The sequence below is a fragment of the Lonchura striata genome, chromosome 6 (assembly GCF_050655825.1).
Source record: "Lonchura striata isolate lonStrDom1 chromosome 6, ASM5065582v1, whole genome shotgun sequence".
Lineage (NCBI taxonomy): Eukaryota > Metazoa > Chordata > Aves > Passeriformes > Estrildidae > Lonchura > Lonchura striata.
In genome coordinates, this window is record NC_140708.1 from 24,514,074 (window position 1) to 24,532,588 (window position 18,515).

At 37.4% G+C, this 18,515-nt stretch overlaps 2 protein-coding genes across 5 annotated transcripts in view; one reads left to right on the forward strand and one right to left on the reverse strand.

The window, feature by feature from the left end:
- RPP30 (ribonuclease P/MRP subunit p30) overlaps nucleotides 1–18,515 on the forward strand; it is a 108,594-nt gene that overhangs the window by 45,728 nt on the left and 44,351 nt on the right. The gene's annotated exons all lie outside the window — the stretch shown is intronic.
- The window catches only part of HTR7 (5-hydroxytryptamine receptor 7), a 33,329-nt gene continuing 22,681 nt past the window's right edge, over nucleotides 7,868–18,515 (reverse strand). Inside the window, exons 2-3 of one of the 4 annotated variants that reach the window (XR_014956141.1) lie at nucleotides 17,282–18,284; nucleotides 7,868–11,880 (exon numbers count right to left, since the gene is read on the reverse strand). Coding sequence is in view for 2 of the 4 variants with exons in the window: in XM_021539443.4 (XP_021395118.1) it covers nucleotides 11,844–11,880; nucleotides 17,538–18,284 (784 nt within the window). In the remaining 2 variants the exon portion in view is untranslated. Of the gene's footprint in view, nucleotides 11,881–15,148; nucleotides 18,285–18,515 lie in introns of all 4 variants that reach the window. The other 3 variants (XR_014956140.1, XM_021539443.4, XM_077784633.2) reach the window with 3 other exon arrangements.

Consider the following 18,515-nt stretch of genomic DNA (forward strand, 5'->3'; position numbering starts at 1 on the left):
TGGCATCTAGTTTTTCAGTGTAGATTTCCTCTGGTTTACAGCTGCTGGTTGTTTAATCAGTAATGAGGGGTCTATTGCCATTTGCATTAGTCAGTAATTCCTGAAAATAGCTAGCACAGGGAAACAGGGCATTTGTGTTCTTTTGACTGAAAAAGTTGAAATCCTGCTTTAGAAAGAAAAGCACCCCTTGGAGATAATATTCATGTAAAATCATGTAAGTGAAGCCAAAGAACCAAATGCAGCCTTTTTAAACTTGGAACCTTTTCTAGAACTGCACTATTCTTATAAAACATGTACCAGAATAAATATTACTGCTTTTTTAAAGCTCTTAATTAAACTTCTCATTTCTTAAATGTTGCCCCTTTTTTAAGTGTTTTATTACTGAATGTGACAAGAATAAATGGTTTTAAATGGTTGTTTAATTAGTGGACTAACATTAGTGTAAAAGTTTTTCTTCTGGACTGTTTTCTATTCAGCATCACATCCATTCAAGGACATTATTTTTCTCCTTTTTCTCTTTATCAGTATTCTGGTGCTGCCAGTGAGCATTGGCATTTCAGCATAGATCAGTACAGCACAAAAGAATCACAAGCAAGAATTAAGTTTTAGTACAATGAAGAAATTCTTTATTGTGTGCAACATTTTCTATGTAACTAATTTTTTTATTTCAAATCTAAATTCTAATTAAACATTGTAAATAGGAACTTAAAGCCTCCCTTGCAAGGTAACTCTGCTCTACACTGAATGATGATTAGAGGAGATACGCATTAAAGTAATCTTTCTGTAGTGTTTCCTGTTAATTAATGCTAATGTGTCTCTTCAGACACTGTAGCATTACAGTTCCATTTATATGTCTTTTGGGACAATCAGGACAGGAATTAGATGGTGGAGCAAAGAGGGATCTACACAATTTTTTTCAGTGGCATTTTATTGAATAGAGAGAAAAAAAGTTGGTAGAGTCAAGGTTTAGAAAAGAGAAATTTAAACATAATACATTGATGTCTTGAAGGTGTGAGTGGAATGAGAGAAAGATGATACAATCTGAATACTAGATAAAGGAAAGCAGCAGAATCTCAAGAATAGCCAGAGGGCTTGTTGAAATTATTGAGTGGAGAGTAATTTAGAAATTCCAGAATTTTATAAAATATTTGTGACAATAGTGAGACTTTTCATCATCTGAATTAGTGCACTTGGATCAGAAAATGCACAGAGTTGATCATTCATTACATGCATTCTCATAAGAATTTTTTTTTGTCTAAATCAGTATTCTTGACATATAAGTTAATTTCAAAGATCTAAAGGCAGATCTTTTATCTAAACTTAGTACTTACCAGTGAAATAACACTAAGACTTCTGTGAGAAGAGCAGATTGTACCTGCAATTTACAAAATCAAACAAAAAAGTAGTTTATCTGAAATACTTTGAGGCTATTTAATTTCAGTGCATGCAAGCTGCCTTCAAATACATCTAATAGAGAAACCTTTTTGGGAATGTGCTAATAGTAATACACCAGTTTGTCACCTTTGTTAGAAACTGTTTCTTTACATAAAAATTTCCTAGGAGAAATGCAAAAATCAGAATCCCAGTCATGGCTCTGTCTCTTCCTGACAGCCAGCACTATCACTACCAAGTAATGTAATTTCCTAGTCATTCCTGCCTAAATAGCTAAATGAAAAATGGGCTTTCTGATTTTCTTTACATCTTCCTGCTTCTATATCCATTCTCAAATAGTCACAAAATATTTCAGACTATCTCTTCTATTATAATTATGCTTTTAGGATTCATGTGTATGAATAAGTTCATTTTTTAATATTGGATTTTATTTAAGTTAATATTTAAAATTACTTCAATTCTAGTTAAATTACATAGAAGACTTCAGGTTAAATAAAAAACCTGAATAACTCTTTAAACTACAAATGGAAGGTTTTCTGAAGTGAACTGCTACACACAAAAAAGTTACAGAGAAAGAAAAATATTATTAAAAAAACTAAAGTCAAAATATTTGCTGACTTTTTTTTTCAAAGTTGCTTCTAAAAAATCCATTGATCGAGGATCAGAGCTTGAAGGGTTATATTAATGAGTTGGTTCAAGCTACAAATCTGACTCCACTGTGTTTTTACGTGTGGTTTTAACTGCCAGGCCAGCTTTTAGTAAATATGATCTCAGATAAGATATCCTGTTTTTAATGTTCTCATCTGAATTTTCTGTAAAACTAAGAAAGCTTCTTTTCCTCTTTGAATCCATAGATAAAATGTGCAATTATTTGTTTCTAACCACTTCTGAAGCACTGAGGAACAGAAGGACTGAGAAAATTTTCATTCAGCTCATTCATTTACTGGTCCTGTTACCATAGGTTATTAAACAAATCAATTATAAAAGGTTGTTTTTCTTCAAATCCATTAAATTTCAGTTGCCATTCTAAAAACAGCTGGAATCTGTAGCTTGGATCTGCTAATATTCAATTAGAAATGTCATTGACCAGTTACAACACTTCAATTTTAAGATTCTGAGTACATGTGCATTAAATTATATAACTTCTTGAACATCTGCATCATATCCTTTTGGTCAGCAAAGGCAAGTATCAAATTTACTTAAAGGCTTACTTAAAGTAATCTGTGAATCTGTATATATCGACAATTTCTAATTAATGAGAATTAGTCCTTTTCAAAGACAGCAGGAAGTATAAATGTAAAGAATAAAACTGGTCTGTTAACTTTGGGTTTCTTTTTTGCTGGCTTAAATCTTGAGTAAGAAGACTTTGAAACTTTCAGTTTACCAGTATTGCACCACAGCTAAGGATTGGTCTATCTGCTGATTTTTAAAATACCTCAAAAGATAAAGTGAACTTATGAGAGTATAATTTTTTTTTTTTTTTTTTTTGTGTGTCTGTGTGCAGAATAATTATCATGGAAGACCAAAAAAGTATAGGGAAAGAAACTTTTATGACCTTTGTGACCCTTCTGTAAGAATATACTAAAATTTACTAACTACTGGCCTGGCGTACAGAATACAGGGAGGCAGGGAGGTGCACCCAGACTCAACCTTGCAACCCACAGGATGCTTTATTAATCACAGGCTCATCAACTCGAGCAGGCTGTGGGCTGGGGGAAAATCCATATTTTAAAAAAAAATATACTCTGGCTTATCTTCCTATAGAAAAAAATAAATTAACCCTTCATCTTCTATTAAACAACAAATGGAAAAAATCTGCTTCATGGGCCCTCATGGATCCAAACTGGGCAGGCAGCAATGATCTTTGGCAGCAGCAAGAGGCAGAGCTGCTTGTTTCCACTATAATCCACAAAGGGTCAATGTCTTCCAGAGCCTTTCAAATCCAAGCAGCAAAATCTGTACTACAAATTAGAAAGGCTGAAATATTATCAAATGTCAGTTGGAGGACAGAGATACCCACATGAGTTTGTGTCCCAAGTAATCTCAGGACATTATCTCCAATAAAGTCTTAATCTTTCTCTGTGTTTTATCAGAACTAGTCAGTCTTTCCTACTACTTTGTTCGCTAAATCACAGTTTAGGCTCTACAGACTGTAACATGAAGATAAGAGTTTGAAGTCTAAATGGAAAAATATTTATCTATGTGAGCTGCAGTTTATGGAACTATAGCAGATAAAGAGAAATATATTTCTGGAGCTCAGTCAGGTTATTTTTCTTCTGCAATCTGATGTGCTGCTTAACCAGTAAATTAGATAGGCCAATTTATGGAAATAGAGGAAATTATAATCTATTCACCACCTCTTCTAGGTGATAATTTAACAAACAACAATTTTGCCCTGCCAATTATCTGGGATTGTTCTAAAGGGATCATTATAAAGACTAGAATGTACCTTTGTAGCAACAGAATAATTTTGAATAACATTTTAAAACTTGCTTTGATACAAAAGCTTTTATGCTCAATGATCTGAAGATCTTTCACTCAGAAAAATCATATTGGAGCAGAAGAATAAGAGACTGCACATTATAAAAGTAATATTAAATTCTCAGGTTTTCAGTGTTGTATTTTGAGGTTTTTTTGAGTGTTACATAAGCTTCACCTGCCAAATCCAAGCTTATAGTATGTGAAATTAGTTTATTATATGCAACAGGTACTTTTTTAGCTCCAGTTGTAAAAATGGAAGTATTTCTGCCATCTAAACTTTTGTGGATAGCTAGGAATCAGGATAAACTCATTAGGATAAATCCAAAAAACAGAGCTTGCTCAATTTCTCATGAATTCCTGCTGCCAACTGTTAGGATGCCAAATGTCCCTCATAAAGCCTCACTGAGGCAGGTAATATCACACCAGTTATGGCTGAAGAAATGCCTCTGGTCTGAAGCCCTTCCTAGGGCAGCAGTACGTAATATTTTTCAGGATTTTCTACTTATGATTCTGTAGCATGATATAAAGCTCATATATGTGGATATAAAACTTTACCAGGAAACAGTAAACTTGAGTCCTCTTTTCTGCTTCAGGAATTTTATACAGAACTTTGACTGTACTTCTACAATGCATTCACTGGATAAAGAACTCCTTAAATGTAAATTAGCATCTGAAGTGTTAGGCTATGGAGTCATGCATTCCTTCAGTTCCATTTTGGATAAATATTGAATTGCTTTCTGCAAAGGCTTTCTGCAAAGGCTCTGTCCCTTGGAGCAGCCTGCTGATACTCTCAGTCTCCAAGTAAGGGGTTGTGGATCTGGTGCCAACCTTGGTCACAGCTTTTCCAAGTGCTAAGTGGTCTGAGCACTTTATGAGAGACAGAGATTCTGCCACAAGCATCTCTCAAAGCAGGTGAGGAGTGGCATGCAGAGCTCTGGTGCTGCTGGGTGCACACTGCACATTCCCAGGCTGTGCTGGGTTCCTGACCTGCACAGCTGATCCTATGGCTCTGCAGACCTCTGTGCCTTGCAGGAGCTCAGAGACAGAGAAGTGGCAGTTCAAAGGTACCCATATTGTGATGGCAGCTAGGTAGGGCTTTATTGGATCACAATTCCAGAAATATTTCATTTAATCCCACAAAAATTTTGCCTCAGGATAATTTTTTATTAGACATAACATATTTCTGCTCAAAAATTACTATTTTTTGTCATATATGCATAAAAACAAGAGCTTTGTTTCACTTTGTTATCACAATCAAATTTGAAAACAAGCTTTACCAGCACTGGAGCTCTTCGTGGTTTGAAACAAGCAACAAATTTTCTACCATTTTTCTCTTTGCTTGCTTCTTGCTTTTGCTGTCCTTTTCAAGAAAATGATCACCATATCTTTGCTTTCATAATGTTTTAGATGAGAGATAAGCTTTTTCTTGGGGGTTTGTCTCTAATGACTCATCTATAAAACATGTTAATAAAATAATTCTATTTAGTTAGAATTTAGTTAGAATCTATTTAGTTAATTGCTAACCTGTTGTAAGTTGTTATCAAAATTTAGTTTCCTACCAGCAATTAATCCTCAGAAATCATATTTTATTCACTCTGTAAATCTATTGCACTGTTCATAGTGCTATTATACCCGCGACATTTTAATAACAACAGTGAAAATCAAGTCATCTTTCTGCTGACAGAACAAAAGCAGTAAATGTCAAACTAATGAATATAGAGTGGGCATATGTAAATGACCTAGGAGAGCAGAGAGGTTCTTAACATTTCTCATTTTAAGCATAGATCAACCTGAGTTTCACTGTGTGGAACTCTTATGTGGTTAATCTGCAGGGGCTGTAACTTGATCAGAAATCATTTTTAAAAGGGCTACACAGTCTTGTTAAAGATTAAGGAATGTTCAGTAGGTCTCAGCTGGAGAAGACTAAAGCTCACGGAGCTCTTGCTCCTCGTCAGCCCGAGCTGGGGCCAGCCATGCCCTGTGGCGTGCCCGGGGCAGGGCTGTGCTGGCAGCGCCGCAGCCCACCGGGCACTGCCACGGGCACGGCGGCGCTGCCGGCAGCTGTGGAGTTGCGTTATTTGTATGTTTTATTATCCCTGTATTATGTATTGGTTTATTCCTTTGTACCCCCGTGTGCAACTTGGTTTATCCCCAGTTTTCCCACCTTGTCCTCCCTTCCCGCCTTCCCAGTATCTATCCATCACCCTGAAAGAGGCATTTTACCCCCCCCGGGTGCCTTGTCTATCACTCAGTGCCCCTTCCCATCCATCCAGAAGCTTCTACTCAGGGCACCGGGTGATTGGGCGAGGACCTGGGGCTCCCCCCATATCCTTCCCCCACTGGACCCCACCATATCCCCCCATCCCGGAGCCACCCCCTATCCCTATCCCCATTGGTCGTTGGATACCCCTCCCTTACAGTTTATAAGCCAGTGCAAGCACCTTGTGCTTGTTCCTGTTGGCTGGCACTGTTCTAGGATATTTGGCCCCGTTGGGCTACAATAAACTCGGACTTAGCCCCCAGCAGGATCCGCTCTTCATTTACCACCGCGAGGCTTGCTAGCACTGCCCAGAACCCACAAAGGCACTCTCCAAACCCCAGCTGGGAGCGGCGGAGGGTGCCTCCATCGCCCGCCCTCGCCCCAGACTGAGAGCTAGCCGGGGCGGAGGAAAAGGGAACCGGGGCGGGAGCGCGGCAGCTGGCGCCCAACGTGGGGCGCCAGCTGCCGCGCTCCCGCCCCAAATCCCTTTTCTCCATCGCCCGCCCTCGCCCCACAAGAGCTAGCCGGGGCTGAGAGAAAAGGGATTTGGGGCGGGAGCGCGGCAGGCAGCCCCAGCTGCACATCTGCATTCGGGCACCGGCAGGGCCCAGCTGCACATCTGCATTCGGGCACTGGCAGGGCCCAGCTGCACATCTGCATTCGGGCACTGGCAAGGAGCCCCAGCTGCACATCTGCATTCGGGCACTGGCAAGGAGCCCCAGCTGCACATCTGCATTCGAGCACTGGGAAGGAGCCAGACTGGGGGCACAGCTGTAACCCGCTGTTTGCTTTATCTCTGCTCTGGAGAATCACACGAACATGCTCAGTGTCCCAAATGCAGCTTTTCTCTGATGTGCTTTCCCATCACGGCTCCTGCTGCTGTTTGTGTCTTTCATCTTTCCTGAATCTGGTCATTGAAACTATAAGAGATGAGATTTGCTCAGAACAACTGAGATGTTACATGAAAAACTGATTTTTTGAGAGCAGTTTCAAAACACTCTATCTCCTAAAAATTTCTTTTATAAAATGTTTAAAAATAAATCAAAATATAATTTTGATTATATTTAGATAAGGGGTATTTTTAACAAAATAATTCATATAGGTAGTCGACCATAGGAAAATATTCTGGCTAAAGAAACAAGCAATGATTTAGGAAAAAAAAAAAAAAAAAAAACCAAAAACAAAACACTAGCATGAATGAAATATGTTACAAAACCCCTGAATATCATTTTCTGAGGGTGTCCCAAGTAAAAGATTATCACAGATAAGGGGTTAGATTATATAATTCAAGAATTTGGACAAAATATGATGGCTAGTCTGAGCAGTCTTCTCTGCATTGAAATGCCAATAAAATTTTTCCACATTCACCCTTCCCTGAAAAGGCTTGAATAGATGAAATCAGCTTTTGTTTCGGAGCAATCAGTCTCAACCAGCTCCGTATGGCCCCTGCCAGTGCTCGTTGCAGCAGCACTTGTGCTGAGCAACCAAACCATGCTTTCTTCAGGAGAGTCATTAAAAATCTCTCATTCTTTCCGTTCACCACTCTCCAACAAGCGTAAGTACTTTCTTCAACACTGAATTTAATACAGTAAGGATTTTCCATTAGTTGAGTTGAAAAAACGCAGACAGTTTTGTAGATGATAATGTCTTCCACGTATCTAAATTAAAATCACTTAAACAAATGGATTCTCTATTTAATGTAGCATTAGTTCAAAAAAGCACATGAAACAGGGATTAGTATTCAGTAGACTTATTTTATTGTATAAAAGTAATTACCTTTTAAATACTATCCAAATTAACATTTTAATATTCCTCTAGGCTTATACATTTTAAAAGCATAATATAACTTTGTACCTAATACAGAAGAACCCTATTTCTTTTTCTGCTAAATTAGTCTGCTGTATAAATTTGAATAATTTGCAATGTAAGTGGCAGAAATTCTTTTTCTTTCAAGTAAAACTCATATTACAACAAAAGAGGCTCAATATTTTCAGCACAAGCTAATTAAAATGTGAGGAGTTTAATTTCATCATATTTGTATTTCTTGGGAAGCTACCTGGGGAAAAGAATCTCTTATGTTACCCATCTTTATATTTTACCAGACCTTTTCAAGGTAAAATATATGACCTAAAATAGAGTTCCATCTCAATCCTCTGGTGAATTTTGCGTATTAAAAGTCCCAGCTGGCTGAAATAATACATAGAATTCACATTTATCTTTTAAAATTGAGACCATCTGACTGTTTACATAGTATATGTAGATTTTTGTGCTTCCACGTAACTTTTTATCAGTGTATATTGTGATAATAAAAACTTTCTTCTTTTATCACTGAATTTATTTTTTGCTCATGTCTGAAGCAAATGAATCACTTTGTCACATTGATAAAGCCACATAATTTAGTAAGAACTTTACAGTAGAATCAAGGGGACAGCTAGGAAAAGGCTTTGCATTTGTAGAATAGAAGATTAATCTGAAAAAAAAGGACAAAAAGGGAAATGTAGGAGAGATATAATAAAGGTGCAGTTGGCTTGTCCACCAAATACCTCAGTGGTCTGTTAACCACAAGAGTATATGGGGAAAAGACAGGATTGGGTGGATAGTGAAAGATCAAGGTGTATGCAAATTTTTAAAGTAATTTATTTTATTGAATGACAATGGTAACTGGTCAATGCAATGGTAATTACCATAAGGCAGCCCTGTGAAAATGCACACTGCTTACTGTCACATCCCAGAACAGGTTTTACGGACAGAGCTAGAGAGGCATCCTCTGCAAATCCAGGACAGGGGTTCTGAGCCTTGCTTCTGGCATCATCCACTCTGCTGCCATTATATCCACAGCCTGGGGACTTGGATGATCTCAGTGGGAGGCAGGTCTGTGTGCTGCCCTTGTAGCCCTGTTGAAAGCTCTGCTCCTTATCCCACCAGGCTGTCTCATCTCCTGACCTCTTTTGATCAGCCCTATTTCTTTCCTAATCCTCTAAAATGTGTGCATTATTTGCTGGTGTTGGGTGTGCACTTAGCCTTGGGTCTCTCTCCTGTGTGAGCTGCTGTGTGAGTTTGTGCCTTGGTGTGAGAGGTGACAGACCTGACAGTTACAGCAGGAAGGAAAAATAAGCTTCATTTCCTATTGCAAACCACCAGAACTGTGTAGTTCCTAATGTCCTCTGTGTTGCTTATGTGTCTGAAAAACTTCTGGAAAAACAGGTAGAACAGCAACTTTATAGGTGTGTGAAGCCACAGCCTGTCCTATTGATAACCACAATTTCTGTGAGATTCTGGGAATGTAGTAGGTAGTAAAACAAATGTTTATCAGGTAATAATAGATTCACTACCTTCTTTTCATGAGGAAGTACCATCCTAAAGTACAAGGGACATGAGTGTGTGTTATATATATGTATAGATACATCTGCTTGAAACTGTAGCAGCTTAAAGCTCTTTCTGACTCCTTTGCCCTCTGTTAAGTTCCTCTTAAAACACACATTTTCCCTTAAGCTTAAAATAATGACATTAAAAACGTCATAAATTTTCACAGAAAAGTATTACTGGCAGCTATTTTTTCATTTGGAAATTTTAGAAATCCTTTAAAATATTAATATAATGTATAATTTTCCATTTCACTTCAAATTAAGGTTTTGACACAGCATCATGAACAAGGAAAATGACAGTCTAACTCATCAAAGTAAAATTGCTTCATTGCCTTTGTGAAATGGACATGCAACTGAGACCATAAAGCTTGAAAATGGGTTTCAGAATATGGCCACTGCCCTCATTTTAAGGCTTGGGTTTTTTTAAAAAAAGTAAACCCCTCCCCTCCTTTTTCCCCTTTTTTCTTGTTACATTTGTGAAACTATCATCTCCTTTTCTCTCTAGGTTCAGTTATAATTTTATCTGCCATTGTAGTTTTGCCTTCAGCTGAGTTCCTCTGAATGTATTCTCATAAAATGCAACCAGAACTGGTCCACTGGCCATTGCCAATAACTGTCAGATTTCCTGTTAAATAATTCAGGCAAACCAAGTAAAAAGCACTTCTGTGTCATGCCCTTTGGAAAATAAAATAAACTGTAAGACTCCTTTTGTTTCATGTGTAGAGTTCACAGTGAGTATTTATATCAGCAGAATACTGAAAGGAGCCTTGCTGACCTAGTGAAATGGAAATCTGCCACTCTGGTGCTCTCAGGTGACCACAGGAGTTACCTTAGGGTGTCAGGATCGTGTGTAGAGAAGGATTAGGCTCTCTGTTCTAGGTTTTACGTAGGTTTAATATAGATTTGATTTGCTTCCTATGCTGATTCCTCGCCAATAAGAAATTCATTGGCCTGTTCTGGTATGTCTGACTCCTTATTTAGGCAGCTATGGTGAACTTTTACATTGATATAAACAAAGGAAATTAAAGCCCCAATGACACATATAGCCACTGGATGATTTACCAGCAGCATTTTGGTTAAATTGCAAGTAAGGGATTAAATTATCACAAATCCCACAGCTATGGAAATAAGGCAAGTGTTCATCGAGGAGTTCCTTCAAAGACTTTGGGAATGGGATATGCTTCTGCATTGTGTATTGTATAACTGTGCATAGTTTAGAAACTCTAAACATAGTTTAGAAGGGAAATGAATATGTGAGAAGCTCAAAAAAACCCCAAAAAATATTAAAAGCTATGCTTAAGGAACAATGCCTTGAATCCATTTTCCCTGGGAAAAATAGTCATTTGGTCATTTATACTATTATTTAGTATATTACCTAATTACCTATTTAGTTTTTATCAAGCCAAAAGGATCTGTTTTAATTATAACAAAATATTGGCAGAAATAACACTTCTTAAACACATTAAAAAAAAAAAAAATAACTCTCTCTCTAACAAGCCAGTAAGACAAAAAGCCAAGTGCTGTGGAAATTCTCCAGCATTTTATACATATTTGAGTTGAAATGACAGAAATTCATAAATTGGCAGGTCATGAAAATTACATTAAAGTAGAGCAATCATATTTGTAAATTAGCTGTGGTATAATACATGTGCATTCTAATTTTGCCTCTTAACTTTCATCACTGTGTGACTGAAAGCAGATTTTTACAAAAGTTAGGGAGAACCAATGACATGTATGCTAAATAGTAACAAACATTTACTTAATACAACAGAAATATTTAACAAAAATTGGTCTTTTATTGTTGTAGTTCTCAATCCCATTGCAGGTGTACAGCATCTCTTTAACACAAGCTCTGAAAGCATCTACAGAGACAGAATTTGCCTGAAAACCTCTATTTTTAGTACAGCAAAATACATTCAGTATCACTGGCAATCCCTGAATATGAATACCAATGTTAGGATCCACAAGCATGGTAAACATACAAATGTTCTTCTACATAGTTAAATGTGGTGGAAATCTGTACAATGCTTTATCTTTGAGTTTTAGTGGCATTCCTTCCACCCTGTGTCAAACTTATTGCTGAAATTATTTGGCTTTCTCAGGCAGAAGACTATTTTCATTTGTATGTATCAGCATTTTCCTCCGTAACAAACAAGATGTGAGTACTTCCAATAGAAATATATCTAATGTAATGTATTGAGCTCATGGAATATTTTTAGCACACTCCCATCAAAGGAGGTTGAAGTACATTTTATAAATCTATCCAGTTCTTCAGAAGCCAACTCCTCATTTTTCTTCTTCCTGGTCTGGCTGGACTTTTTCTGGCTGCTTTGAAGCACACTTGGTCATGATTCTTTTTCCCTGGAGAAATCAGAACTTCTCCTGTTGTTAAAAAAGTTAATGAATTGGATTAGAAATATCCTTTAGCACCTAAAAGCTCTGACCAAATATATCACTGAAATAAATGGAAACATTTCTCAAGAGGCAATTAGATCATGTCTATTGAGATAAATTCTCTAAAATTCCATATAAATGAGGAAGCTGGGGGGAAATGGAGCATTCTGGGGGCTTTCATATCTCTAATAGTAGAGGAGCAGACATTTTTACAGAAAAATCTGCATGTTTACTTATTTCAAATATTTTATTACATAAAAACACATCCTGGTAAAAAATTATCCAAATTAAAGAAAGGCTGGTAATCATATCCAAGTTCAAAAATAGATATAAAGGAAAGATAAAGACATTATAAATTCTATATTTTATGCTATTCTAGACTTTCTTTTAATGCCAGAATAAAATTCTGGATTTTATATAATTTTCCTTAGAGAATGTTGTTTGTTGTTTCTCTCTTTTCTGGGCTGATAGAAGATTATTTCAGAAAGAGATATTAAAAAAATATTATCATTTAATAACTATTATTTTTTAAATGTTATTTTGCAGCATTTACTTTATGTGTAATTGAACCTCTGATTTTCCTTTCTTGTAATGACAAGTGAAAGGTCCTTAGCATGATTTTCACTTGCTGCATTTACTGCTTTCTTTGAAGACAGAAATAAAATGCATGGATTTGGCAGCTTTTGCAACCATTGTTGGGAAGCACATGTTCATTTAATTTGCCTAATTTTTGTATTTTCCTTGCAACCATCCTCAGGATGGTTGAATCCCTGTTGTTTTTACACAGACCTGGTTAGTTTAGCAAAAGATGCCAAGTTTTCTGAGGCAATAATGACTTTGTCCAGATGCATTCTTTTATATTTTTCCATGCTTCAAAAGAGATTTTTCAAAAGGGCTGAGCTAAGTATACTTCAGTGGCTTGTTTTCTCTTCTCTTGCAAAAGGTAAAAATATGTATACTGTAAACACAATTTCCTGGAACTAGCAAGACCACACAACTACTGAATTAATTAAATATTGTTGATTTTGACTGAGAAGATAGAAAAAAAAAAGGCAAAATATTTACTCTGTCTGGTATGTTGGTTTATGAAACTGGATGAACTCTTCTGGAAACTTTGCTACATTTGTGCATGATTTTTTTCTGAAGTAACTTGACTAGCTCTATGTGAAAGGTTGCAAAAGAGAGAAAGTATCATTTCAATCAGTAAAGTCACAAAGCTACACAAATCATCAAAATATTATGCTCAGCAATCACCATATATTAATATCTTTTAGATGTAGCTCAATGGGTTTTTTTTAGCTTGCAGCACTGAGAAATGAATCTGGGAATCATAAGCATCTTTTCCATTTTCAGCTAATAAAAACCATTCTGTCCTTTTGGAACTATCCCTATGTGAGAAGGGATTCAGCAAAAGAGCAGAGCAGCTGGATTTTGGGTGTGGGGAATGACAGGCCCATTTGGCAAAAATTAAGAAAGTGGATATAGAAAATACAATTCACTTCAGACTCATGCTGAACCCACACTTTAGTGGTGATAACAACCTTAGAAGATTTAAAACCATGAAGAGGGATCTAAGTTTGTATTTCTTGCAAATTGTAAAGATTCAATTTTTCTTTAGCTATTTTTAAATTTACTTGCTTGAGCCCTTCTCTGCAAAAAAAAAAAAAAATCTAGTCCTCACAATCCCTACCTTGTCAACGTTTGAAATAAGAGGTCTCTTCTATTCCGGGATATTAATAATTTTGCATATTAAAACCATTTCCCAAGTCACTTAATTTTCTCCTTTCTCTTTCTCTGTGTCTTTGTGAGAACATTTTAAAAGACAAGAATTACTTCTTAAGCAAACTGTGAAGAGGATTTGATGACACATTGATCTTGCACTGTTTTTGAGAATACTGTAATTTAAATAGGCTTTTTTCCTGAAAGATTAGAAAACTTCTATGAAAATTTAATAGCTAGGGAAAGCACAAAAATCAATGGCATGGCTTCCAACACCTTCCAGTTCTGTAACTGCAGCATCTTGGTCAGTAATCCAAAAACCTAACTCAGTAATGTTCTTTTAATAATGCTGCACTATTTGGAGCAATGGCTGCCTGGAAAACTGTTTTCCTGCCAGGTATCAGGGTAAAAAGAGTGAGTGGACTTTGCCTGCATTATTTATAGTATTAATTTGGTAAATAATTGCATTCTTTGTCTCATTGCAGTAGATTTATTTGCCACTCTGAAATATCTTTCTGCAGTTGGTCCTAGCTCTGAACAGAGCATGAAAAACATTGTTTTTCTTTTTATGAAACTGAAATGTGAAGCAATAGAGGCACAATAATAAGATAATTGCCGAGTCACATGTTTTACTACTCTGCTATTTCTATTACTCCCCAGTAAGGCTGCTGCTAAACAGAGGAGTTTGCAAGTGCCAATACTCTGTTACAGTATTAGATCTAGAGGCTGGTAGGTGGTGGGAGCTGGAAAAAGTGTCAGGAATCAGGTTCCTACCACAGTCGGGCTCCTTCTTAAAAACTGTGCTAAGTGGGCAGGGGGAGTACAATTCTCAGTTTCTCCCTCTTCACTTAGTCAGTTATGCTGGCCTGCCTGTGCTGTGCCTGGATCCTGGAGTCTTTTATTTCCATTTCTTTCACAACCCCACCTATTTGATTCAGCTTTCTGGCTTTCCTCTGGAAACACATGGAAGAGCCCACAGACCAAGAGTGCAGTCTCCTCTTGGATTTGCTACAAGCACATGTTGACATAGACTTCTCATACACCCATTTTTGTACTACCCCCTTGTCAGATCTGTAGTGAATTATCTAAGTGAAAAAAATGCTATTGCTGCAGTTAGATATTGTGATGCAGTTCAATTTATTTATCTCTTAAAAAAGGGAAATATCCTGTACACAAACCCAAACAATTATATCTTTCTTGTTCTTAAAGCCTCTTTCCATTAGAATTCTGTCTGCAAAATGTCTCTTCTTCTCAACTTCTTTGTGTGTTTGGGAAATGGGACATTCTTCTAATCTTCTCAACTTTTATACTTTTCCCCTCAAATACAACTCCATCTAGAAACACCTTCCATTTTTCTATATTTTGATTTGGGTGTATGAAGAAACTTTGTAGTGTTTTGGTTTTTGGAGTTTTTTCCCTTCGGTTTTTCTTTTCTTTCCAAACACATCCAGAGATCAAATATGGATGTTTATCTCCAAAAACTTCAAGGATCGGTATAAACACCATAACAACTTATTCCTTCCTGAGTTTTCATTACCTGAAACAGATGGTAGAGGAAAGCTGGACTGCTGCAGGATGTTTTCCCAGAGGATAGCAATTCCTTTAGTGACAGCTGGGCAAATGTCAATTTCTGACTCACAAGACACATATTGCATTTTAAAAAAACCCAAAAACATCTTATTTGGAGGAAACACAGCTTCTCAGGCTTTCCTGCAGAATAAAAATGCTGAAACTTCTGTCCAGAATTCTAAAATTTCTAAAATCACGTTCAGAGCTTTATAGTTCCACTTGGAGTCTTCCCAGATACATCTATTTGTATCTTCCTATGTATGTACTTATACAGGAAAAAAAACTTACAGAAGGCCTTGAAAACTTCTCATTTGTGCTGGAAACAAACAAAAAACAAAGCTACTTTGATAAGTAATAAAGAAACAGCAATAATTTCGTGTTTACTATGGAAAATATGTTTGAGTTAACATGAGCTCTTCTCCATACTCCAGAGCTTGTGGATCTTCGGGGTCCAAATCTCTTCTTGTCCCTGTGCATAATATCAGAACATTTAAAGGGAATAGGACTGTCCCAGATCAATTTGAAACTTCTTTAGAAAACTGTTTTAAAGCTGGAATACAGCCTCTTATGCTACAATTCTGTTCTGGAAATGAGGCCAAAATGTACTTCCTGCGGTAGTGTATGAATGCATCTAAAATTACTTAAGCACGTTTCAGTTTCATGGCTCAGCAGATCAGTCCAGCTCCCGGCTGTGTGCCAGTGAGAGGGTCCAGAGTTTGCAGCTCCATCTGAATGCTGGGAACAAGGGTCTGGCACAGGCTGCTCCCTGCCTAGCCCAAATGAGCATCACCAAACTCACTGAAGTCATTTTGCCTTCAGACTTGAGGAAGCAGGGACAGAAGTTAGCCTAAAGTGGGATTTGATGCTGAGGCAATTTGATAATGAACATGACTCCTCACTGATGTCCCAATATCTGAAAAAGTAGATCAAGCTCTGAAGGTTGAGGTCTTTGTTCAGTAATGTACCCTCGCTCTCTGCTCCAGCTGGAACATGGTGTGCAGTGCAAACTTGGGCCAAAGAACTCATCTTGATTTTATGAGTTGTTTTATTATTATTTTCAGTTATTATAATAGTATCTTACAAAATCTCAGCATGTTATATTAATACATTACTAGGAATATAATAATATAATTCATAAATTTATTATTAATGTTTAATAAAAAAATTGTTATACTATTTGGCCCTGCTACACTGACAGAAGAGATCTGTTACCAAAGTCAGGAGAAGTAGGATCATGTCTTTGGACAAACTGAAATGATGGTAGAAGAAGCTAGAACCAGAAAAAGTAAATTATCTTTATTCATACACATGGCAAGGCTTTAAATCACTTTAAGCACAAGTGATGATTAAAATCAGTTTTTAAGGATGAAGTCCAGATGTCTGTGAAGTCATAAGGTCTTATGTTTGTTTTTTCCTTACTGACTTCAGAAGAGAAAGAAGTCCCAAAAAGTAGAAGAGCTTTCAAATAGACAGTAAATTAACTACTGAAGTGGCACAAGGATCAGCCATACATCACAGAAATGACTTGTGCACAGACAGTCTCCATCTAGATCAGAGAAGTGCTCAGCTGAGAAAGCCAAGAGAATTAAAGAAGGAAGAGATGGACAAAGACCAGACAGATCCTGAAATCAAGTGTAATCAGAGACATGTGTTATGTTAGAAATACAGTACAAGATTACCTGGTGTGATTTGCACAGCAGCACTGCAGCTAGCTGTGCTGCATGGCTGTATGAAGCAGTAGATGCTGATCTGTATGACTACTCAAACTTTTAATCACATTGAAAGTGTAACATTCTTTCAGCACCAGAGTTGCTGTGCAAAGGCAATAATGAATTTCACAACATAGTTCTTTTCCAGGCAATCCAGTAAATTAATGTTTAATGAACATATGGGGTTTTATAATAAAGAATATTTCTAAGGAATAGAAGTTCTTTGATTTAGCTTCTTCTTTAATGATTTATTTTTGTAATACTGAAGTGGAAGGAAATTAACTTTTCATTCTCAGGTCTTTATTACAGCAAAGAATCTCTAGGACACAAGGTGCATCCAACATCAGAGCTACTAAACATTTTTTGGGCCAAACAGTTTAGGCCAACTTTACCTTTTCCTCACTAACAGCTCAAATATCCTGCACTCCATCCCAATTTCATCCTTGTTTATATTCCTCTTACACCCAAATTCTTTAGATGGTGGTGTTGCTTTTCCAGGCTGATTAGGGCTGGTGGGCTCTACCTTGTTTCCAGATGACTGCACTAACAGTGCTCAGCTGGTTCTTCCTACACTTCTTTCAAACCTGTGGGGAAAAAGCCAATGTGATAAAACAACAAATGATCACAGGAGAGGATGAGTGACCTTACAGAACAAATTCTGGCTTTTCTGCAAGCTTCAGAGCCTCGTGCATGCCCGCGGCCGAGAGTTTGCGGTTGATATTCCTGTATCTGCACTGCAGCAGGTTGCGATAGGTTGTCCTCAGGTCCCGGTTGAAGAAGGCGTATATAAAAGGGTTAATGAGAGAGTTTGCATAGCCCAGCCAGAGAAATGTTCTCTCCACCCAGAGTGGGATGCAGCTGCAGGCTGTACCACAGATGAAGGGCCTTGCAGTTGAGAGGAGGAAAAAAGGCAGCCAGCAGACTGTGAAAGCCCCAACAATAATCCCAAGGGTGGTGGCAGCTTTCTGTTCTCTTTTAAAGATGGAAATGTTTTTCTTGTCATGCTTTAGGAGTCGTGAAAAATTAGTACATTCTTCAGATTCCTTGTGCAGTTTTACAAGTCCATTCACAGAAATCCCTTCCATTTCTTCCAGACGGGGAAAACCGGTAAACTTGTGCTTAGCAGCACTCCTCCTGGCAGCTTTATAAATCTGGTAGTACATGAAAAGCATCACTGACATTGGAATATAAAATGCAACTGCTGTGGAGTAAATGGTATAGCCAAAGTCTTGACTGATGAGACAAACCTTTTCATCGTTTACGTTCTGGGCCCAGCCGAAGAGCGGGGGGATGGTGATGGAGGCAGATAAAAGCCAGACACACAGGATCATTTTGGCCATGCACTTCCCATTCTGCCTTACAGGGTATGTAAGAGGTCTTGTTATTCCCAGGTACCTGGAAGGATAACACAGAGTTACTACAGGGGGTGGGGGTTAACCTCTAGAAGTTATTCACTTACTCTGCCCTAGACCAAAATCTTCGGCTAACTTTTCCATTTCATAATTTTCAGTCTTCTCTGCATGTACTTCCAACCTGTAAATTCATGTGTCTTTCATGTTAAAATTTATAGTGTTAGTATTCTATACAGAAGGTCTTTTACTCCAGAAGGAAATCTCCCATTGGCCA